General features: G+C 40.6%; 1 protein-coding gene across 2 annotated transcripts in view; it reads left to right on the top strand.

The window, feature by feature from the left end:
- The window catches only part of pik3c2b (phosphatidylinositol-4-phosphate 3-kinase, catalytic subunit type 2 beta), a 172,155-nt gene that overhangs the window by 51,824 nt on the left and 95,360 nt on the right, over window positions 1-24,971 (top strand). For both annotated transcript variants that reach the window (XM_060845331.1, XM_060845330.1), the window contains 6 exons: window positions 15,083-15,194; window positions 16,076-16,155; window positions 16,486-16,549; window positions 18,271-18,417; window positions 21,437-21,470; window positions 24,636-24,828. In XM_060845331.1, coding sequence (XP_060701314.1) covers window positions 15,083-15,194; window positions 16,076-16,155; window positions 16,486-16,549; window positions 18,271-18,417; window positions 21,437-21,470; window positions 24,636-24,828 — 630 coding nt within the window. The remainder of the gene's footprint in view (window positions 1-15,082; window positions 15,195-16,075; window positions 16,156-16,485; window positions 16,550-18,270; window positions 18,418-21,436; window positions 21,471-24,635; window positions 24,829-24,971) is intronic.

Below are 24,971 nucleotides of genomic sequence, written 5' to 3' on the forward strand. Positions count from 1 at the left end.
GTAAAGGGTGGAATGAGATGAAATAGGATGATATGAAGCTCAATTAGGGCGTATACACCTGCATAGCGACCTTGGGCCAATTCAGCTATTTGTGTTATAGAAAAGTACAAGCTGTAGTAGACCGTTCAGTCCCACAAGTCTGCTCCTCCATTCTAGATCGTGGCTGATCATCATCTGCTTCAGTGCCATTTTTGCACACTACTTCCACATCCCTTGATGTCATTAGTGTCTAGAAATGTGTCCATCATTGTCTTGAATTTACTCAATGACTGAGCTTCCTCAATCCTCTCGGTTTCAGAATTCAAAAGGTTCACTGCCCACTGAACTGAAGAATTTCTTTCTCATCTCAGTCTTAAATGGCTTGCTCTTTTTAATGAGTTTGTGTCTATTCTGTTGATCCCTTTTATGAATTTTTGGTTCTGAGATCTCCTTTCACTCATCTAAACTCCAGAAAATACCAGGCCATTCTCTTCAACCTCTCCCCAAAGTATTGTCAAGGTAATATGATTCAAACAGCCTCTGCTCTCCCTGTTCTAAGACTAAAGGAAGAGAACACAAAAGAACTCAGCTTTTTTCATAATCACGGTGTGGCCCTCCCTCAAAGTTTGTTCATACATGGATGTGATGATCGATCTTATGCAGGAGCTGCTGTCATACATGAGACCAGAAGGAGATTTCCACCCACTCAGCTGATCCAACTCTGACTCCAGCAAAGGTCCCTGAATTGGCCTTGTTTGCATTTTTTCAGCCAGCTCCTAGCATGAATGATTCATGCATCAAAGTGTCTAGCTCGGGAGATGCTGGTTAATTGTCATGTTTTTAAAAAATTATTAAATGGGTTACGATTGTCAGTTCAATTCCCTCACTTCACAACCCAGATGGAAGATAATCATAGTTTTAAAAGGCAGTTGGACAGATGTTTGCTAATGAGGAATTTTTATAGAGGAACAGTAAATGCAAGGGATTAAGCAGAGAACTCCTCTTTCTAAGAATTAAGAGAGAGGTCGAGGTAGAAAGACCACCTCCTATGTTTCAGGTTTCTATGATTCTGTAAATTGAAGTAAGTATTTCAACTTGGGCATATTCAGCGAGACCTACTCTTGGACTCCGTCTATCTGCCTTGGCTCAACATCGTTATGTATCATTGTCTTGGAACAATCTGAAGCTTACCTTTTTTTAATGTCTGTATCAAAACTGTGTAGCTTTTTGGAGGGTTTCTCACTGTGAGCTCTAGCAGGTTTTCTTGCTCTATCTTTCCAAACTGATCTCATTAGTTATCTAACCCACCCCTATGGTATATTATACGTCTGGTTTCCATCCCACCTTCCCTCTTGCTGTTCCTGGAAGAACTCACCAGGTTTTCTGGAATTCACTAACATCCATTGCACACCCCATAAGCACCTCCAGTCCAGAGCTGCCCTGCACCATTTCTGATATTTCTCTCCGGCGCAGTGCATTAACATTGTCACCCAGGTTATAGTGGTCTCAGCCATTTGGAGAAGCAAGGTTAATGTCATTTTTCCCTCTGCTATTGCAAGTTCCATCATCCTCTCTCCACTGCCTCACATTCGTGCTTGTTCTCTGCTGCTGTACTGACCTTTCCCTTCTTTAATACCTCCCTTTCTGATTCCATGAGGAAAACTGCCCACACTCAGACAGAAAGACTCAAGCTGAGTGGCATATTGCCCATCATTCAGTTCCTCAGCCCTTTTGAGGAGAGAGTAGTGTCTCCAGCTGCCCAAACAGAGCCAGACGGGGTATTGCAGACTTCCCTTGAGTTACTGTGCCAAAAATTTGAGTGAAAGCTGTCCCCTTTTCTTAACTGAGGCCTGCTGGAAATGATTGGCAAGCTTTAAATGGCAAGTTTTCAGGCTTTGTGTCTGTCCTAAATGATACAGTGACACAGCAGTGTTTTGAGCCTGCTATGTTTGGCTGAGGTGGATAACTGAAAACAAAACAATGCAAGGCATGGATGCTGTGAGCGCCCAGGTATGGTCAAATTGAATAAATACAGTGATAGTTAGCAGAGAGTCCAAAGATGTAGTTTGTTTCATTCTGAGAGTTGGATGTGTGTCCTTGCAGTAATATTACTGATAGAACCTTAGGTCCATATTTGAAGTGCAGAAGCATTCAGCAAGTGGGTTCTTAGGAGTGGGACATGTCAGATGCCAATGTCCACGAATGTGGCTGTACACATGCAGTGTATCCTAGGATGTTTGAGTTTGGTGTCCAACATGGAGGTAGTTTGGAACAAGTCATGAGCTGTATCCACCATGTTGTTGAATGTGTTTGGCGAGTTTGGTAAAATGGGAGGTATTACGTTAATGTGGCATGTTATGCCATTAACAAGCCCCTTAATAAGTACTAATCCTTGTCATTGACGTTTGAATGCTTGTGAAAAGTTACGGTGAATTACTCCCAATATTGAGTTGGGCCTTGCCACACCTGTTGCTTGATTCTGACATATACTCAGCCAAAGCCAAAATTGCTCAGACTTCTAGGATTCCACCCATAAATCTCAAAATTATTAATTGAGCTTGTATCTTGATACTTTATATACATTCTACACATTTAGCCATTTGCACGAAAAATGTTTGTCAATATAATCGTAATCTAGGCTGATGCCTCTGTGAAGTGCATGAAGATTTTCTGGCATTCTCTAGCTGTACATTGTTATTCCCACCCTGTTTGATTCAACTGGTGGTATTCTGGACACCCACTGGAGGAGCGTGAAATGTGTAACTGAGGCCTTATGCTGCTGTGTCGAGAGATCAGGTGACACGTGACCCAAAATACTGGCACTTTGAGCAAAGTGTGCAGTCAGTTCCAGCAGTGAGAGTAAGCTGCCACCTCAGGACAGGATATGTGCAACTGAAAGATAAGTGTGAATTGGACTGTAAATCATACAAGGACAGGGGCTGCAACATCCTGTGTTTAGTCAGCATTCCCGCAGGGAAAGGTGGTAGATCTCAACCCTTCAGACCTCCCTTCAATAAATATTTTTTTAAGATCAACTTGTGGCCAACTTCAAGAGCAATTTCTCTGTCACAGAGTCACTTGCATCAGTAATGAAGGTTTGGAGATGGATTTCAGTGCTTGGAGCTCAGACTGCTGAAGGCACAGCCAAAAATGGTGGAGCAGATGAAATTGGAGAGGCACAAAGGGCTAGAATTAGATAAGTGCAAACATCTCAGTGGGAAGGGAGAGGTGTGCAGGGTCTGTGTGTGTGTGTGTGTGTGTGTGTGTGTGTGTGTGTGCGTGCGCGCAGGGTGCAGGTAAGGTAGGAGGAGATGAAGGATGGAGGCACCATTGAAAATCAGGATGAAAATGTTAAGTTTGAGTTGGTGCTTGACATAACCAATATTGATCAGTGAGCACAGAGCTGACAGATGAATGAGACTTGGTTTTAGTGACAACACAGGTAGCAGTATTTTGGATGATTCCAGGTTTTCAGAGTTTAGAATATTGTGGGAAGTTGCAACCAGGTACATATTGGCATAGGCAAGTATAGAAGTAGGAGAAAGTGAGGACTGCAGATCCGCAGAGTCAGAGTTGAGAAGTGTAGCACTGGAAAAGCACAGCAGGTAGGACAGACATCAATGAGGATTTCGGCAGCAGACGAATGGTGCAGGACTAATGTTGGGTAATGGAGGTGGAATAAGTGTCTTAGTGATTGAACTCCTCAACCAAGGTTGCCGGCGCTCTGATTTTTGTCTCCAATGTCTGCCAGGGAGGGATACGAACATGCAAATTAGGAGAAAGAATTGGCTACTCAGCCCTTTGAGCTTGCTATGCCATTCAGTAATATGGCTGACTGATTACACCACATCTGGCCTATCCTGATAACTTTTCAACCCCTTGCTTGTCAAGAACCTATCAGTCTTTACCTTAAAAATATTCTGCTTCCAATGCCTTATGAGGAAGAGAGTTCAAAAAACTTTGTACGTACTATGAGGGGAAAAAGAAAATTCTCATCTCAGTCTTAAATGGGCAGCCTCCTATTTTGAGAGTCACACTTAGTTCTGGATTCTCCCACATGAAGAACTATCCTTTCCACATGCCCATTGTCAAAACACTTAAGAGCCTATATGTTTCAATCAAGTTGTCTCTTGCTTATCTACACTTCGGCTGAGCCTATCTGACTTTTCCTCATAACACATGGCACCCATACCAGGTATTCGACAAGTAAATCTTCTCCAAACTGCTACCGAAGTGTTTTCATCCATTCTTAAAGATGGAATTGGTAGCTAGGAATCGGTTTATGGTGACTTCAGTCTTCCCAATACTTAGAGGAAACTTCTCGTCCAGTGTTGGATGTCAAATAATTAATCAACAGTTGGGGCATTGAGAGAGGTGGTGTTCAGGTCGAGTTGAGAATTGTCAACATATGAAAATTAATGCGTGCTTTCACAGGATGAGAGATTGCATACAGATGAGAAGCAGTGCCACTGCTTTCAAAGGCAACTGCCTACTCGCAAATTGAGATAATAATTTACTATGTCCATTAACAGAGCTGAAAATGTGTTGCTGGAAAAGCGCAGCAGGTCAGGCAACATCCAAGGAACAGGAAATTCGACGTTTCGGGCATAAGCCCTTCATCAGGATGAAGAGCTTATGCCCGAAACGTCGAATTTCCTGTTCCTTGGATGCTGCCTGACCTGCTGCGCTTTTCCAGCAACACATTTTCAGCTCTGATACTCCAGCATCTGCAGACCTCACTTTCTCCTATGTCCATTAACAGACATGCTTGCTATTTACAAAGACACCACTTCCTACAAATTCAGGCCAATAACTATTTTCACTAGATTTCTTACGTTCCTTTCCTTGTCCTGGCACTCTGCTTTTCCTATTGGATATAAAGCTACTTCCTTAAATTTCCAAGCTGTATCAAAATTGGCCATTATTGATTCTGTAGTCACATGATGGTAGGTAAACTGTAGGGTGGTAAATGATGTGTTAAGTAGCAGATATTCAGGAGGCCATTCTGTGACTAATTTAAAAGCAATAACAGAAGTTTTGAAAAAGCTCAGCAGATCCGGCAGCATCTGTAAACAGAATCGAAGTTAACGTTTCGGGTTCAGTGATCCTTCCTCAAAATCCTGTGACTAATTAAGCCTGAATTCTGACTGTGTAGCAGCTGCAAAAATAGATGATTTCAAACTTCAAATTTCCAATTTCAAACCGTGATTTTGTGTTTTTTCCCTTTTTTTTCTAACAAAGAAGCACAGATTCAAACAAACATTTTCTGAGAAGGTCACACTGAAGTACTGAAGCACCTGCCCTGAAGGTTACCTACACCTGCCACCATTTTGTGCGCCAAGCCTTCAGCCTAAGAACCAGAATTGGTCACTTTTGTGTAAGGTTACCTGGACGGATGGGGATGTAAAAGCCACAAGTCCACCCAGATTCAATCTGGCACCTTTACTGCTTCAAGTTACAATCACTAATTAAAGTTATTCATGTATCAAAGTTACTTCTGGAAAACCCCTGAAGCGGAAACTGCTGATGAACCATTGGAGAATAAAACAAACAAGCAAACAGAGAAGCACTGGCTCTGAGAGGAGTGCAGATGTCTGACATTTGCCCCTTCTTCAGCAGTACTCATCTCCCTTCTCTGCATTTTCTCACTCTCTTCATCTCTCCTCTCTCTTCCATTTTCTTTACCCTTTCACTTCTCCCTTCTCTTTTTTCCTCCTTCTTATCCCTTCTCTTTTCTCACTCTCTTAACTACTTTTCTGTCTCTTCTCTCTCCTCCCATCTCTGTCCTGCATTTTCACTCATTCTTTCCTCTTTTTCTATCAGTTTTGTCTTGTTCTCACTTTTTCCCTTTCTCTCGTCCTCCCTTCTGTCCTCCTTTCCATCCTCCCACGAATATACTTGGCATCATCATTCAGAAGTGAAGATGTTGAAGGAGGGAGAAACTGGTCATAGGGAAAGAGAATCAAACAAAAGAGAAGGAAACCAATCTCAGAAAATATCTGCTGCTAAGATTGCCATGGTTTGTAGCTTTTGAGTAATCCATGAATGAATGTTTGTCTTGAATATAAGGGTTAGTTGTTCATTATCCTTCAATTGTGTGTGTGTGTGTGTGTGTTATCAAGCTGAATCCAACATTGATTTTGCAGTTACTGTCTACTCTTACTTTAGCATACCGATGGGAGAAAAGAGGATGGAAAGGGTTGTAGGGCACTTGGAATGATTATGGGAAACACTTTCTGAATAACATTGCACTTGGCTAGGAAGTTGCAGATTAGGCAGTGATTGTGGTTGATTTCAGAAAGTTTAATGAATACCAGCTAATCCATGCCTTAAATCATTGAAATCTATAATCTTTTAATTAACACATAGGCCTTTAGAGTTAGTTTCAATGAGGGTAATAACTGATTCTATTCTGTTTGATTTGATTTATTGTTGTCACACGTATTGAGATTGCGAAAAGTGGTGTTTTGCATGCTGTACAGGCAAATTGTACCTTACAAAGTGGATCAAGTAGCAAAACAGAATACAGAGTACAATTGCAGAAAAAGAGATCAACATTAACATTTGAGAGTCTAGATTGGAGTGGTGCTGGATAAGCACAGCAGGTCAGGAGCATCTGAGGAACAGGAAAATCGACGTTTTGGATAAAAGCCATTCATGCCTGAAACATCGATTTTCCTGCTCCTTGGATGCTGCCTGACCTGCTGTGCTTATCCAGCACCACTCTAATCTTGACTCTGATTTCCAGCATCTGCAGTCCTCACTTTTGCCTGTTAATACTTGAGAGGTCATTCAAAAGTCTGATAAGAGCAGAGAAGAAGTTGTTCTTGAATTTGTTCGAATGTGTATTCAGTATTTTATATCTTCTATCCGATGGAAGATGGTGAAAAAGAATATAACTGGTGTGTGTGTAGGGTGCGGGGGGGGGGGGGGGGGGGGTGAGATGCATCGTGATTATGTTGGTTGCTTTCCTGAGGCAGTGGCAAGTATAGATCATGTGAGTGGATGGAAGGCTAGATTGTGTGATGAGCTGGCCTGTGTTGACAGTTTCTTGCAGTCTTGGAAAGAGCACTTACTGTACCACACTGTGGTGCACCCAAATAGGATGATTCTACGGTGCATTTATAACAAATTGGTAAGAGTCTTTGTGGCCATGCCAAATTTCACTGGCCCTCTGAGGAATTGGAGGTGTTGCTGTGCATTCTTGACCATCATGTTCACGTGGGTGGACCAGGACAGATTGTTGGTGATCATCACTCCCTGATGTTCTTAACCATCTCCACTTCAGCACTGTTGTTGCAGACAGGGTCATGCCCTTCACTCCACTTCCTGAAGTCCGTGACCAGTTCCTTTGTTTTGCTGACATTGATGGAGTGACTGTTGTCTTTACACCACTCTGCTAAGGACTCAGTCTCTTACCTGTGCTCTGCCTTGTCGTTGTTGAAATCTGACCTACAGCGGTGGTGTCATCAGCATACTTGTAAATGGATTTGGGGCAAAGTTTGGCCATGCAGTTGAGTGTGTAAGATGTATGATAGAGGGCTGAGTACATAGCCTTGTGAGGCACTGTGTTGGGATTATCACGGAGGAAGTGTTGTCACATATTCTTACTGTCTGCAGTCTGTGGGTTAGGAAGTCAAGGATCCAGTTACAGATGGGGGAAGCGGGGATATAGATCTCAGAGATTGGAGATGAGCTTTCCTTTGGAATTGTGGTGTTTGAAGGTGGAACTGTAGTCACTAAGTAGGAGCCTGTTGTGGGTATCCTGGTTATCCAGATGTTCCAGAATGAATGTAGGGCCAGAGAGATGGCATCTGCCTTGAACCCGAGGCATCAGTAGGCAAATTGCAAAGGATCAAGGCAATCTGGTAGGTTTGAGTTGATGTGAGCCATGACTAACCTCCTTGAAGTGCTTCATAATTCTAGAGGTTAGAGCCACCAGGCGACAGTCATGGAGGCACACTGCATGATTTTTCTTTGGCACTGAGATGATGGTGGTCGTCTTGAAGCAGTTAGGGACTTCAGATCGAAATAAGGAGAGCTTAAAGATGTCAGCGAAAACTTCCATCATTTGGTCTGCACAGGATCGGAGTGCACAGTCGGGCATTCCACTCAGGCCATTTGCTTTCTGTGGGTTCACACTCAAGAAGGCTAATTTAACATCTGTGGCAGTGACCAGGGTACAGGTGGATCAGAGGCTATGTGGACAAGTAGGTATCATTTCACTGACCTTCTGTTCAATGTGAGCATAGAATGCATGGAGCTCATCGGGTAGGGCTGTATTTAAATAGACTAGATTACATTCCCTACAGTATGGAAAAAGGCCCTTTGGCCTAACAAGTCCATACTGACACTTCGAAGAGTAACCCATTCCCCTACATTAATCCCTGACTAATGCACCTATCACTATGGGCAATTTAGCATGGCCAATTCACCTAACCTGCACATCTTTGGATTGTGGGAGGAAACTGGAGCACCCGGAGGAAACCCACGCAGACACGGGGAGAATGTGCAAACTCCACACAGATAGTCACCCGAGGCTGGAATCGATCCTGGGTCCCTGGTGCTGTGAGGCAGCAGTGCTAACCACTGAGCCACCGTGCTGCCCCAATTGTTGCCTGCAATTCTGTTCGACTTCTCTTTGAAACCCATAATGTAGTGTAAGCCTCGTCACAAATGACAGGTGTCCGTGTGGTTAATCTCGCTCTTGAGTTGAGTTTGGTGTTGTCTTCTGACATCCCTGATAACCTTGCGAAGGTCAGGTCTGGATTTCTTGTATAGGTCTGGATTGCCTGACTTATATGCCTCAGACCTAGACTTCATTAGGGAGTGGATCTCCTGCTTCATCAATAGTTTCTGTTTGGGGAGCATTCAGATTAATTTCTCCAGCACCTAGTCTTCTAATCAGTTGCTATTGAATTCTGTGATGTTAGTGGCATACTTGTTTAGGTTGGCAGCTAAGTTCTGAATGTGGACTATTCCATCGATTCTAAGTAGTTCCATAGAATATCTTCCATTGTCACAGACCAACACTGCACTACTTTCTGTACTGAGTCCTCAAGTTCAATTTCTGTTTGTAAGATGGGAGGAGGAGCACAGCATTGTGATCTGATTTTGCATGGTATTTTGGGGAGAAGCTGGAAACTGATGGTAACAATGCCACTGGTTCCCTTTTCAGTTGGTGGCTGGTTTGTTGCAAATGCTCAGCATTACAAAAGGAAGTATTTTTCTGCATTGCTCACATTGCCAAGAACACCCTTGTTGTGCCCTGGGCAAACTTTGTAATGAAAATAATGTGGTCTGACCACTCCAGGAATCACAAATAGATTGACAACCGGATTCTTCATCTTTTTAAAGGATTTTGTCACCTGTAGCTCATGGATAAAGCCCTTGCACCTCAGAGTAAGAGAGCTCAGAAGTACAGTGGGTGTGTTCATCAGCCTGATTCAACCTCCGTGTTGGAATGCTGCCACCTCTTACTTCATGCGCCAATCAATTGCTTTCTGTTCTTTGATTGGCACATAGCACAATACTGTAATTCAGATGTGTCTCTGTTTCTCTAAGTAACGTGTTGTATTCGGATCCAACAGCATTGTTATACGATTTACACTATGAAGGGAGAGTATCCCCTGGTGTTGATGCTAATTAGTCAACCAGAGTTAAGTACTCCAATTGCTTTTTTCTGCCTTTCCATGGTATCATTTTTCCTTTTCAAACTCTTGTCCCTTTGTGTTAATTATGCCTCGATAATTATTTGTGGTGAAGCAGTCCAAGTTCCAATAAACTCCTGTATGAAGAAAAGGTCCTGAGCTAATTATTACTGCTTTATTAGCTAATGGAAGCTATCTGGTCAAAGCTATTAATTATCTCAGATCTTATTATATTCTCTGTTCAAGCAGGAAAGACTGAACTTTTTAAGTTCTTTTTCGTCTATCAGACCTTTTATTTTTGTAAAGAGTAGTCATGGCTCCCATTTTGTGGCCCTAATAGTCTGGCTGAACTCCAGGATTATCCTGTGAATGTAACATCTTCAAGATTTCCACTGTGCTTTTGTATTCTGTGTATAGAGACAGAATCATATTTAATGATTTTTGTATTGCTTTCTACCTGAATGTGCACCTTTACAAACTACAGAGCTGCAGCTATTCAAGATGGCAGCTCACCACAATCATCTTGAGGAAAACTAGGGAAGGGCAATACACGCAGGCAAAGCCAGTGGCACCCATGTGCCATATATGATTTGTAAGAAAGGAGATCTCTGCGCATATTGCTGGAGCTGCCAACCTAACAAAAATTGCATTTCTCACCATTTGCATCCCTTAGCATCCTCAAGAAAGCTTTGTTCCCTATAGTACTGTATGGTTTCATTTTTGCCACAAGCCTTTCATGTGGCATCTTATCAAACCACTATCTAACAATCCATATTTATAATATCTGCCACAATTTGATAATGCACCCTGTAATTTCCTTGTAAAATTCAATTAAAAGCATGATGTACCGTTAAAGCATCCATGCTAGTTGCTATGGAGTTGTAGAGATCTACATTACAGAAAATGGCCCATCGCGGCCCCCCTACAATTACATTCATGCTGGTCAAAAACAACTACTTAACTACTCTAATCCCACTTTGTAACACTTCGCCTTAATTTTGTGGGATGTGTCATCACGAGTGCAGAACTGAGAGTTCCAGATTCCCACTATTGTCTTGGGGGAAAGGTTTTTTACCTCACATCTCCTATAAGCCATCTGCCCCTGACCTTAAATCTATGCCCATTGGTCATTGATCACTTCACCAAGGAGAAAAGTCTCTCTCTGTCTCCCCAACCTATGCCCCTCATCATTTTATACATGTCAGTCTCCTCTGTTCTTGACTATCTTCTGTTTCTAAAGGTGACTAATATCATCCCTAATGATCTGAGGGTGACTGGCAATCAGAGTAAGACTCAGCACTATTATCCCTTGTCCATTTCTAAAAGCTTGCTGTATCTGCCAATCTGCAAAAGACCTTTTGGAAAATTACTAGTTGATGCATTCACATCTCTTCCCTCTTCTGTTCTGAACACTTCCTGAATAGTGAACAAGTGCTAAATTGCAGTAAAATTCACTAAAGCTCTGTAATCTGCCTCCATTTCCAGATATAATTTTGAAATTTAGTGCCATATTCTATAAAATATCTTGGATCACACTTATTATTCTGCTTGGAATTGACACAATAATCTATACAGATTCAGAATGCATCAAAACTGGTGCAAGAATATGTAATTGAAGTAATATACTTCAATGTGGTACCAAGAATTGTAGTCTGAATATCTGAAACACCTTTCCACTTCTGTCTTCTCAATCCACTTGCTTGCCATTTCCACATCATGGGCACCTTGTAAATACAAATTATTGTAATTGAGAGATTGTTTTATGTCAGAAACAAATTTCACAATACTGATCTTGCTCTTGTTAAATAACACTTGATTCTTGACATATTGTACTTTTTATAGATGCATTAGAACCAGAGACTACTGTGTTTCTTAATTGAACAGACTTCAATTTATATGTGAACTCAGGTGTAAGCTTTTTAACATGCCTCCCCATTTGTCTAATGTTCAGGAAATTGTGTAAGTTGATTGAGGAGCTACGAGTGAAAGAGTTGTTTATTAGGATATCTGTAGTCTGCATATTTCAAAATTCACAGGGATTATTATTTTGTTCCTTTGGCTTTAAGTTAATTCTAATTAAAATTCTGGATTTCCAACTTACTTTTTTTAAAAAAACTGTTGCGTGAAAGAGTGTGTACTTGTTAAAAGTAAATCTATTCAGCTATGGGTGGGGCTGATGATGTTCTTTTGCTTTCAATTTCCTGTAAAGTAGGTATTGTGACGCAATATCTCAGCCTACGCAGTACTCAGGCAGTAAGCCATTGTTCTGAGTTTGATAACTACCGTTTTGGCTCAGCCTTTGACCCTGTATTCAAGGGCTTCTCAGATTTGCCTTGCCCAGGCTCAGCTGGCACACTGACGTGAAGCCATTAAAATATCTGATAATTGGAAGAGTGCACCTGCTTTGTGACACTTACCCAGTCCCTCCATCTTGCTGTACTGTTTTAATATGCTTATGACTCATAGCTGTAGATCTTCCCATTACATTTAATTGTAAGAGGAAATTTGGTTGTGGTGTGAGCGTGTTAGTTCCTTTCATTTATTTTTTTTTTGAAGAGTTAACTAGTTGATAGGATGATGCTTTAGTCAATAAATCTCTAGATGTTGCTACACAGCGTGTGGCTCCACTCGGGCTCCTGGCTAGCTGACAACCTTGAAAGTAGCTGCCCACCATCTATATCATTAAGCAAGTTATTAAGAGGTGGTTGTGGTTGTTATAGAGTTATAGAGTCATAGAGACGTAGAACATGGAAATAGACTCTTCAGTCCAACTCAACCATGCCCACCAGATATCCTAAATAAGTCTAGTTCCATTTTCCAGCATTTCCAGCATCTCTCTCAATGCTTCTCATTCGCACACCCACCCAGATACCTTTTAAATATTATAATTGTACCAGCCTCCTCCACTTCCTCTGGCAGCTCATTCTGTTCGAGCACCACCCTCTCTGTGAAAATGTTGCCCCTAAGCTACCTTTTAAATCTTTCTCCTCTCACCTTAAACCTATGCCCTCTAGTTTTGGACTCCCCCACTCTGGGAAAAAGACCTTGGCTGTTTACCCTATTCCTGCCCCTCACGATTTTATAAACCCCTGTAAGGTCACCCCTCAACCTCTGATGCTCCAGGGGAAATAGCTCCAGTCAATTCAGCCTCTCCCAATAGCTCAAATTTTCTAATCTCGGCAATGTCATTGTAATCTTTTCTGAACCCTCTCCAGTTTAATAGTATCCTTTCTATAACAGGATGACCAGGACTGTGCACAGTAGTCCAGAAGAAGCTTCACCATGTCCTAAAAACTACTTCATAATGTTCCAACTCCTGTACTCAAAAGGTCTGAGCAAAGAAGGCAAGCATTCTAAATGCCGCCTTAACCACCCTGTCTACATGTGATGCAAATTTCGAAGAATTATTGTTGATGTTGTCTTTCAGTGTACAGGATGGTGAGAGTGGACTTAGAAGTGGGTGATAAGGTGATTTTTATAGGATAACTAACTTACAAATTGCCCCTTTGTTTAAGGGATGTTTTATTCTGTCAAAATAAAATGACAAAAATAACCAGCTCGTGTGGATTGGGAGAAACAGTAACCAAGAAATCTGATGGTACTGTCAGTTTTACACAGTAAAGGATGTGACAGCATAAGAAACAGAGCTGGAGTAGGTCATAAGCTCCACCAAACCTACCTTACCATTGAACGAGATCTTACGATCTTTGACCTAAACTTCAGTTTCCAACCCCAGTACCCATATCCCTTCATGTCTTTAGAACCCCAAAAAAATCTATTACCTCAACCTTCTGTATATCCAAACAGTTGATGAGCATTTTCAGCTCTAAATTTCAACTAGAATGATCCAAGTGTAAAATAATGCCAGATGTGTGCCATCTACAGTCACAGTAGAGACAACCAGGGTTTAAGTTTGTGCTAGATGTCATGCTTTATGATATGCAAGCACGTAACACCTGTTTTAGCCCCCCTTTTGCATCATTGGGCTATCCAAAATGCAGCTGACCCTCTGCAAAATAATTTCCACTCCAGTTATGGCACTGGACATTGATGGCTTTATATGCAAAAAGTGTTATAACCACTTTCATAATCACAATTAAAAACCTTGCGTAATGCCAAGTTTTTCAAAATTCATTCATGAGTTTTGAACAGCATTTGCTATGTCAACATTTATTGTCCATCTCTAGTTGCCCTTGAGAAGGTAGTGTTGAGCTGGCTTCTTGAGCCACTACAGTGCTTTGGTAGACCCACAAAGTTGTTTGGGTACTAATTGTCCAAGAGCAGTCTGTCTCCATTTACTCCATGAAATTGTTATGAACCTGACATGACTGTGTTCTTCCCTATCTCTCTAATCTCTTCCATCCTTACAATTCTAAAATATTATTCCTCCTATAAATCTGGCCTAATCTCTCGACAATTGGCAGCCATGCCTTCAGCTGCCTGGACTCTGAGCTCTGGAATTTCACCATCTCTCCTCTGCTTTTACACCTCACCAGCTCTCTCGGCTTCTTTAAGATGCTTCTTAAAACCTACCTCTATGATCAAGTTTTTGATCAACTAACCTAATATAGAATTATAGAAACCCTACAGTATGGAAACAGGCCCTTTGGCCCAACAAGTCCACACTGACCCTCTGAGGAGCAATTCACCCAGAACCACTCCCATTGTATATTTATCCCTGACTAATGCATTTAACCTACATATTCCTGAACACTATGGGCAATTTAGCCATGGCCAATTCACCTAATGTGCATATCTTTGGACTGTGGGAGGAAACTGGAGCACCCGGAGGAAGCCCACAGAGACACTGGGAGAATGTGCAAACTTACACAGACAGTTGCCTGAGGTTGGACTTAAACCTGGGTCCCTGGTGCTGTGAGGCAACAGTGCTAACCATATCTACTTATGTGATTGAAAAATATATTGTTTCACACATGTCCCCTGAAATACTTTGGAATATTTTATTCCATCAAATATATACAGATCTTCTGATATAGGTACAAGTTACTTTTACTGCATTGCCCAAAAGCACATTCAGTATTAGCTTCCTAAAGGGAATTGGATGTATATTGAGAAATGAAATGACACCGGGCCTCTGGGAAAGAACAGAAGAGTGGGACTAATTGGTATATCTTTATAGTGTTAGCACCGGCATGGTTGGCCAAATGTTCTTTTTTTTCACTGTATAATACTACTGAGAAACTATGCTTTCTAAGCATGCTGCTAATGAGACATTTATCAATTGGCGAGACTTTATATGTTGAAGGGAAAGCATGCAATTTACCAAAACTGCCTTTCTTTTGACTGTTTTCTTTTACCAGTCAACAGTTATGAATGGTTGAAATAGTTATGAATGACAATTTTGTGGCTCTTTACTGAACTAGCTTTAGAAATTTCTGTGGTGAAAGGAAATCAATTTACTTATGATTGTGACTGAATCCATTCTTTTCCAGTAAACACACAATTGGGAGTCACAAATATGTTCAGTTTTGCCGTAAGTTTGATGTGGATATTAAACTCTACTTGATGGAACTCAAGGCAGTTCGCAAGGACTTGATGCGTACGGTAAGCAATTCTAAAGTTCCGAATACTGATTCAGTCTGGAAGTTTTATTAAGATCTAAGTTTAAAGTGTTGGAGAATTCAATTTTGTTTACCTTTAGCACCAAGTTATTGGTTAGATTGAGGAGACAGAAGTTTAACTGAACCACCCATCTCCCAATAATGATCTCAAGTTAAATATTTGCAAAGCAAGTGAAAGCTTTCAAATTTACCTTTTGTTAAAGGTGAACAGTTCAAACTGTCTCAATTGGAAAAGTGTTAGTCAATTGAACATGGTATGCCTGCCTATGGAATTTAGAAATTGGCTGCCCGAAAGTGGGTTTATACAAGTAACCAAAGGACTGCAGATGCTGGAAACTAGAAGCAGAAATAGAATTTGCTGGGAAATCTCAGCAGGTTAGATAGCATCTGCAGATACAAAGCAGAGTTAACAATTTGGGTCCAGTGTCACATTGTGTAAGAAGTGCTTTTGAGAGGAGGAGGGAACTGAACTCCAGGAGTGCATAATTTATTTGCATCATCAAATTCATGTAATTGTGAAAGCAAGGGGCCTGCCATGTGAGGTGAAATTTAATCAGGACAGCAAATACTCTGGAGGCAAGCTGATTTTCTTGCTATGGTACTACATTTGGCTGGGATGTGACTGGCTTATACCTAAGGATAGGGGCAAGGTGCTGATGACTCCTAATCTGTGAATGAGGTGCATCATGATCATCATAAAGGAGTTAACTACTCTCATTGTTTATGATATGGTTTCATTTTTGTGAATTGCATCTTGTCCATTTGTTTTGGTGCAGCTACACTTCTCTCTTTTTAACTCCTGACTGCTAAATGATAGGAATGGATAGACTGACTCATTTATTGCAATTGACACTGTTTTCACAGGTCAGTGATGATCAGAGTCAATCAACTCTTAACCATTTCATACATCTGCAAGAAAGACCCTTAAAACAGACCATAACGAGGTGAGAGAGTTGTGCAGTCAACAGTGGTCAGTCTGTGTGCATTTCATATTCTGTTGCTAACAGCGATAAGGCTTGAAACTTCACTTACATTTATGTATAACTCCTGTACAAGTCTTAGTGTGTATGTGTCTCATCCTAAGTATGATTTACCTTCCGTTGGGTTATTTAAAATTGGATGTTGTCATTTCCAGAATATCTTATCTCTGCCTATGGTATGTGTACGTGACAGGGGCTGTATAACGGATGTAACAAATGACATCTGTTCTGCCTGCCTCGGTTTAGCAGCAAGAAATTATTTTACTGATAGCTGTGTTTGTAATTTCATTGCAGGCAAGCTCTGACCCTCCTCTTTGACACCTATCAAAATGAAGTGGATAACTTTCTGTTGGCTGAGGTAGGTTGCATAGCAACAAGACAATGTGTTGAGAATCTTTTGTTCAGTAACCTGGGCAAACCTATGTTTATTCAGCATTACATGCAGAACAACTTGAGCATCTCTATTAAGTCAGTAAAATGGTTCACTTTCATCTCAGCTAACAGAATTATCTTTGTTCCCTGAAATTTTCCTTTATTTTACTTATTTTCTCCTGAGGCAGCTGACTTCTTTTCTAGGTATTCAAAGCTTCAATACCCCTTTTGTATGTTTTTGGCTTTGACAGTGAGTGTTGTAAGGAACAGGGATCAGCGATTGTAAGTCTTAACTTGCTCTTCCTCGTGCCCAAGACCTATGTAACCAGCATCTTTTACAGCGATCATTGGGCTCGCTAAGCTATACCCAGTTTTCTGAGAGCAGACTTTTTCATTTTGGATGCAGTAGAGCAGTAGCCAAAATTGTGAAGATTTGCAGATGTTGGTGTTTGGACTGGGGGTGTACAAAGTTTAAAAATCTCACAACACCAGGTGATAGTCCAACAGGTTGAATTGGAAGCACTAGCTTTCGGAGTGCTGCTCCTGCATCAGGTAGTTGCCAATTGTGAATCTTAGGTTACAGTTCAGATTTCCAATAAAATTTAATTTCCACAATTAAAATATGAATTCTTCAATGAACTGTTTTAAATCAGGAAGTAAAATAGAACCTTTCTTTTCTTTTCATTGAAAAATATTTCTTGCTGTACTCAAGAATATTAACCTGTGCAGTTTTATGAATCTCGTAATGGACTAAATGAGTTTATCACCAGAACTGCACCTTTTTGATAAATACCTCTCCATAATCTGACAGTAATCTGGCCTAAAATCGCTGAAGGTTTTTTATGAAAAGATGGAGTGTTATTTAGTCTTACTGAAGGACACCAGTCAGATTCTTATTAATGCAAATAATTTTTGACATGAAAGATCTTTTAAAATGTACTGACTAATGCCTTTGCATCTGGAAAAGTGCAATTTGAAAATCCTTCCCAAATAAGTGCATTCTGGAGGATTCTTGCAATTCCATCCAGAGGAGTGAGAGCAACATGATATTGGGGTGGTCAGTTTTGTGCTTCAGGTGAACCCAACTAAATTGAACCCAACTAAATGAGTCATACAGCACAAAAACAGACCCTTTGGTCCAACCAGTACATGCCAACCATAATCCCAAACTAAACTAGTCCCACTTGCCTGTGCTCATCTCCTATCCATCCAGACAGTTCTTGTTCATGTACTTACCTGAATGTCTTTTAGACTAGCTTAAACATTTCAAAATACATGACTGTAAAAAGTTTTCTTACTTTTATTTAAATTCAAGTTGTATTGATACTACTTCTGTAAATCACCATGCATTTGATTCTGTTAAAAGAATCAGAAGAAGCATAGTTTCCTTATGTATGTAGTGAATGACTGTGACCTCTGTTTGAAATCTTGTATGAAAAAAAGTACTCCTAACAATGTAGCACTCTACCACAAATATTTGTTCAGTTCCTGTTTTGGGGTTAATGCGCTCATAATCTCTGACCTTGCCATTTGGCATTAAAGAGTGCAACGATTATTATCACTAGGATATTAGGTCTCCCCATAGCAAATTCAATTCATCAAGTGAAGAAACCATTGTGTTCACTGTATACATTTACTGAGCAAGGGAGGTCTTGTGGTGCGCTCATGTTTCTTTCTTGTTTATTAGATACATTTTGTTGCTTGCAGGTCGATCATTCACAAAAGGCCGAGAGGGTGGTTCAGTCTGTGATGGCCATTTGCAATGCACTTGCCTTGGTCGAGACACAGGAGATAACCAATGCCTTGAATCAGTTGCCACCCTGTCCCTCACGGCTACATCCCAGGATACAGAAGGTGCAGAAACCCACTTCTAGCTACTTTTCATCTCCTGAGTGCAGCTGATGCTTTTATCAAATGTTCTCATTGTGTTTTGCATAGCATTATTTAACGAAATCCAAATGTTTCTGATTGTAAACTTTTTATTTTCCTGTTGGCTATTTTTGTACATGATGCTGTTTCTTAGTGTTAAGTTCTGTGTCAATATGCTACCTTAGGATGACTTTTATTTTTGCCCTGTCACTGGCTCACATCGTAGTCTCTGTCATGTCCTTCCTGGCTGTTGGTAGGAAAACATTTGAAACGTTTTCTACATAGTGCAAGAAATAAAGAATAAAATTGCATTGACATAGCATCTTACAAAACCTCAGCACATCCAAAATGCTCCAGAGTTAGTGAAGTACTTTGTGAAGTGTAGTCAGTGTTGAACTATAGAAAACACAATTGTCATTTTACTCTGGCAATAGGAGAAAGCGCCAGATATTACAATTTATTATAGTGATGGTTAAATATTAGCCAAAAGAAAAACAAGGAGAGCTTCCTTTTGTTTTATTTTGGAATGGTACTATGAAGACTTAGTGTCTCATCTGAATGTGTCATCTCTGATGTTGCTGTACTCCCTCTGTCCTGCGTTGAAGGGTCCGCCTGGATTCATTAAGTTCTCATGTCTGCTGTGGACCTTGAATCCGTGACTTTTGATACAATGGCAAACACATTGCTCATGAGCCACACACTGGCCTGTGCTGCAGTGGGTTAGATTTGTCCAGTCATTTAATTGGTATTCTAATAATTTTGTAATCTTCAAAGATGAAGGCTTATATTTGGATAAGAGTTCACAAATCATTCTCGTATCTTATTAGTGACTATCCCTCAGAAGTTGAGAAGTGTGAGCCTCTGTAATCTCTCTGAACAACAACATAACACACATTTTACCTAGGATCTTTACAGCTAGCGAGCAGCTTGGACTTTCATCCTTTGAGTCAAAGTTGAACTCTGTGGTGAAAAGTGAAGCTGCTTAACTCGCTGTGCCACCCAACTGCTAATTTTAAAAACAGAGTGGATGTTTTGCACTCAGAATAAGCAACATTAAGGCAGGTGTTTGTGAATAACTTAAGAACTCTTCTCTCTTTACATTGCAAGATTCAGACTGAAAGAAGCTGTTGCTTTTAGCTGCTGTATTTTGAAGTCTGTTCATATTTCAAATAATTACCAAGTTCATGGTCAGTGCTATTAGTGGAGGGAAGGAATTGGTGTGAAATCCATTTCCACTCATCCATTGCATTTTCAAGACTTACAAGACTTAAAAAGAAGTTGGGCTCCTGTCAAAGGCCTACCTGCTGTACAGTTGATGATGAGTATGCTTTTTGACATTTATAGAAATAGCTGTTGTCTGCCCCTGCCCCATCAAGAATCTCCTGTTTAAAAATAGTGTTTTGTCCAACAGTGGTACTTGCACTATGGCGTAGAGGCCTTTCATAGCCCAATTCCCCTTCATCTGTGGCCCTTGCCTGTCTCTGTGGTCTGTACGCACCTTGGAACTTTTGCTATATGCTCTCATTTTCAAAAAAGGTCATGTAATTGTGTGAAAAATACCAATGAAGAATTTATCTGACTCATAATTAGTATATTAATTCAAAACAAAACATTCACTCCAACCTTGCCTGCCCAGGGTTTTCATTTCTAGAGTCATTGAGATGTACAGCATGGAAACAGATCCTTCGATCCAACTCGTCTATGTCGACTAGGTATCCCAACCTAATCTAGACCCAATTACCAGCATTTGACACACATCCTCTAAACCCTTTCTATCCATATATCCATCTAGATGCCTTATAAATGTTGTAATTATACCAGCCTCCACCACTTCCTCTGGCAGCCCATTCCATGCAAGCACAACCCTTGTGTGAAAGGTCGCCCCTTAGGTCTCTCTCATATCTTTCCCCTCTCACCCTAAACCTATGCCCTCTAGTTCTAGACTCCCCCACCCCAGCAAAAGGATTTTGTCTATTTACCCTATCTATGCCCATCATGATTTTATAAATCTCTATAAGGTCACCCCTCAGCCTCCGATGCGCTAGGGAAAACAGCTCTAGCTTATTCAGCCTCTCCCTATAGCTCACATCCTTCAACCCTGGCAACATCCTTATAAATCTTTTCTGAACCCTTTCAAATTTCACAACATCCTTCAGATAGGAAGGAGACCAGAATTGCGTGACATATTCTAAAAGTGGCCAAACCAATATCCTGTACAGCTGCAATGTGACCTCCAAATTCCTGTACTCAATTCTCTGACCAATAAAGGAAAGCATGCCAAACGTCATCCTCACTATCCTAACTACCTGTGACTCTACTTTCAAAGAGCTTTGAACCTGTACTCCAAGGTCTCTTTGTTCAGCAACACTCCCTAGGTGTTACCATTAAGTGTATAAGTCCTGCTAAGATCTGCTTTTCCAAAATGCAGCATCTCACCTTTATCTAAATTAAACTCCATCTGCCACTCCTCGGCCCATTTGTCTACTTTGTTCTGCTGCCTCCTTTAGAATTCAGAATCTGACACCTTACGTCAGCCTTGTGACTTCTGTTTGAACCTCTGCTCCTAAGAAGCATGGTATTCCTGGCTTCCGTAAGCTGGTGAAACAAATCTATTCATGTAGAAGACAATTGTAGGAAAGTAAGTACTGTGACTGTGGATGCTGCAAAATTCTCAACAGATTTGGCAGCATCTGTGAAGAGTGAAACAAACTTCAATGTTTTAGATCAATGATGTTTTGGAGAAAAGTCCTTGGCCTGAAACTTTGACTGCTTCTATCTTGCAAGGTGCTGCATTTTGGGAAAGCAAATCAGAGCAGGATACACGCACATAATATATTAGTTATTTACATTTAATGATTAAATACCAGCTGTGTTTTGCATCAAAGTAACAACATTGATGTTGAAGTTGAGAGAATAGATTGGACAAAGAGCGTTTTAAGCACAAACTGTAATCTTCCCAGTGAATAACAGGCTGGCTAATTTGTCCTCTTATATATCTTTCCAGGATCCCTGCTTGCTGACAGTGAGAGAGAATCGAGGTATGGAATTGATATTTTTCCATATTTCTTTGTTACTAATTGAGTCTGAATGTCGCCCTTTGGGTAAAAGGAGCAACAGAGTCACTGAATAGGTCATACAGCACCTAACTCTATAATGGCCTCCGCTATTTCCCAAAGGAACACTTAAGTGATCTGAAATGCAAAAATTACTTTGTGTGTTACAACATAGAGCATCCAAGTATTCCATCCAACAAATATTGTGCCACTTGAAGATTTGAGGGAGTTCTGAGTGCTAACGTTTTTACAGAGTGATGAATATATGGAACGAGTCACTAGAGAAAGTGGTGATGGCAGATGCAATAACAGTTTTTAAAAGACATTTGGACAGGTAGATGGATTGGAAAGGTTTAGAGGGATATGGACCAAACGCTAGGAAGTGGGACTAGTTCAGTTTAGGAAACCTTGTCAGCATGAATGAGTTGGGTCGAAGGGCCTGTTTTATGCTGTTTATCTCTATATGACTGAATGAAAACAATGGGGAGGGATAAAGTGGGGATTGGGGAAGGAGATGGAGGTGGGGTCCAGTTTTGGTCTCCATGTGAAGTGGGCACATAGATGAAAGTACATCAGGAAATCACTCGATAGCAATCGGTGGTAATGTGATTGCATTCTTCCTCCAGCCCTTGCTGTTACCTAGGGATGCTGAACTCTATTGTAGTTTCCACATCAATGACATGACCAACATAGAGTGAGAATTAAAGATGGGATGATCTGGTTTGTGTGATAGGTGAATGCCATTAACAAGGCCAGTGTATTAAAGATCCCTATATGTTTAACAATAGAAACTGAGCTGAGTAAATGCCTTTTGTGTACAAAGCTTCCTGTTATAATTGCTGGAAGGAAATGATTGAAATCAGGAAAGGATTAAATAATTAACTGCTTTATTTTTTGAAATTCATACCAGAAAAGTTAGGCAACATGATGTTGATCCAACGACCACAATAACTTGTATAGTGCCTTTAGTGTATTATGACACACAGGGTACTTCATAGGCGTATTATTACCAGAAAACTAGTCACGGAATTACAGAAGGTAGATGGCCAAGCGCTTGGTCAAAGAGGTAGGTTTAAGGAGCACCTTGAAGAAAAGAGAGGTCGAGAGAGTTAGAGAATAAATTTCTTATCTTGGATCCAGGTAACTGAAAGCAGGGCTACCAATGATGGAGCTTTGAAACTAGCTCAAGTCATATTTATGCTCCACTTGATCCTTCATCCATCCTTTCTTGTCTAACTCCAATCAGTATAACTCTCCCCTTCCCTTCCCTTCTCTTTCAAATACTTACTTGTTTGCCCTGAAAGTTGTCCTATGCATTTTCTAGATCAGCTCTTTGTCATTTGGATAAGTGCCTGTTCTACACAGTGTACAAAAATATGGTCATCCACCACTGGATGTTGCGATGCTGCTTTCCTATTCATTCGTTTTACTGACTACAATGTTGGATTTTTAAAAATACAACATTTCTTCCTGAGTTAAAGGCAGCAGTCAGTGAAAATACTGATGAACGTACACCAAGGTATCACATTCAGTTGTTGACCCTTGCTGGGCTACCTGATTTCAGTTGTGGTATCTTAGTGATTTTATGTGAGGAGCATCAACCAGAGTTACTGACGCTGAATTGTCACTGAATGTTATCTTTTCCCACCCTGGCTCACAGTAAATGACAGGCGATGAACAGACCAACCTTTGTTGCAGTGACCCTCCTGGATGCTGCCTTCAGATTAAGAATGGGTGCTATTATGAGGCACCAGATGTCTGTTCAGATTCACAAAATTGGTATTGTACTGAAGGAGACCATTCAGCCCATTCAATATGAACCAGCTTTCCATATGAGCATGTCACTTAGTGTCATTCTGATGGCTCTCTCCCTTTGGCTGTGCACATTCTTACTTTTCAGATAAGAGCCTAGATCTTTCTTGCATGCTTTGATTAAAGCTGCCTACACTACACACTCAGAAAGTGTGTTACATTCCAGAAAATCTCCTCTCAGCCTTCTTTTCTCCAAGGAACTCTGTCTTAGCTTCTCCAATCTGTCTTTGTAACTCAATTCCTCATCTGTGGAACCAGGCTTCTATTGATGCCACTGGAGAACACAAAAACAGAAATTGCTGGAAATACTCTGTGGAGAGAAAGATGCTGCCAGATCTGCTAAGTTTCTCCAGTAATTTGTTTTTGTTTGTTTCAGATCTCCAGCATCCACAGTTCTTCTTTTTATTATTTTGAAAGCAGTGGGAGATGATTGCAGGGAGCAGGTAGCTGAAAAGTGTAGATTGTTTAATCCATATGCATTATTGTAATTATTTTGATTTGAGAACAACTCCCCTTGTAAAAACCTTAGTCTGTGGTGAGCATTCCATTTTATATCAAACAGAGTGCTTTTTAGGTTTGACTTGCATTCATGTTGTTTTCTGCCATCCTCTGATTAACATATCCTATGAAAGATAACCTTTTCTCTGCCTTCATGAGGAGTTTTCTATTTGCAGTTCAAAATTTGATTGCATTTTGTTCCTAGAAATTTTCCATAATGGAAAACGCATGGGATGATTTCTTCAGCTATTTCACCAGAGTCTTTAAAAAATAGCCTTCAGGGAAAAAATCCTTTAAGCGTAGAGAAAAGATGGAGTGTAGATGGTCACTTTCTACAGTACACAACCTTGAGATCCTTTTTGTTTTCCAATGAAATGAACTCATTTTGAGGTTTTATCAGATCCTTTACTTGCTTTTCCTAAAAACTGTAAATGCTATTATTTGAATTTCTATGACTGCCATGAAGTACTTCATCAAATTACAATTCTATGTGTGCTTGAGACTAGATGCTGAGTGGCTGCAAGCTATATTTTCCATATCTGGCAGTGTTATATAAATGTTTCTGGCAAGAATCATTGATGACTAATCAGTAAAATTAACTCTTGACTGACTTTTCCCCTTCCATAGCAGGAAGTTGTTACTGACTGAGAACAACTCAAACCACAGACCGGGGTCCAAGCTAAAACCTCTTTGGTTCAGGTACCTCCATCAGCTGAGACATTAACAGAAGTTCCTTAGTCTCATCACTAGATGATCTTGATGCTCAATGCCAAAAGAGAAAGCAATGCATTGAAAAGGGGGCTGGATTATTTATTATTTTTTATTATCTTTGTATGACAGCCAAAATAGGGGAAGCTTTAACAGCTGCCATCCTGGATCTGGTGGAACTCTACTGCAACAGTTTCAATGCAGATTTCCACACGGTGGTTCCATGCCGGAGGGATGCTCAAACACAAAGTGCCTCCCTTGTTGATAGTCCCCTCTGTTTTACCATCTATGCAGCTCACCGGATTCCCATCTCATGGGCAACAAGGTAAGGGAATTATGTTTAGCCTGTCAAATAAAAATCTCTTGTTGAAATCGACATTTCCAAATTGTGTAAAATCCCCTCTGGATCACACTTTTGTTTGAATATTTGTACAAGTCTGAAGGAGCCTGGAAAGGGTCGGTCTCTCA

This window comes from Hemiscyllium ocellatum, chromosome 26, assembly GCF_020745735.1.
Source record: "Hemiscyllium ocellatum isolate sHemOce1 chromosome 26, sHemOce1.pat.X.cur, whole genome shotgun sequence".
NCBI classification, from domain to species: Eukaryota; Metazoa; Chordata; class Chondrichthyes; order Orectolobiformes; family Hemiscylliidae; genus Hemiscyllium; species Hemiscyllium ocellatum.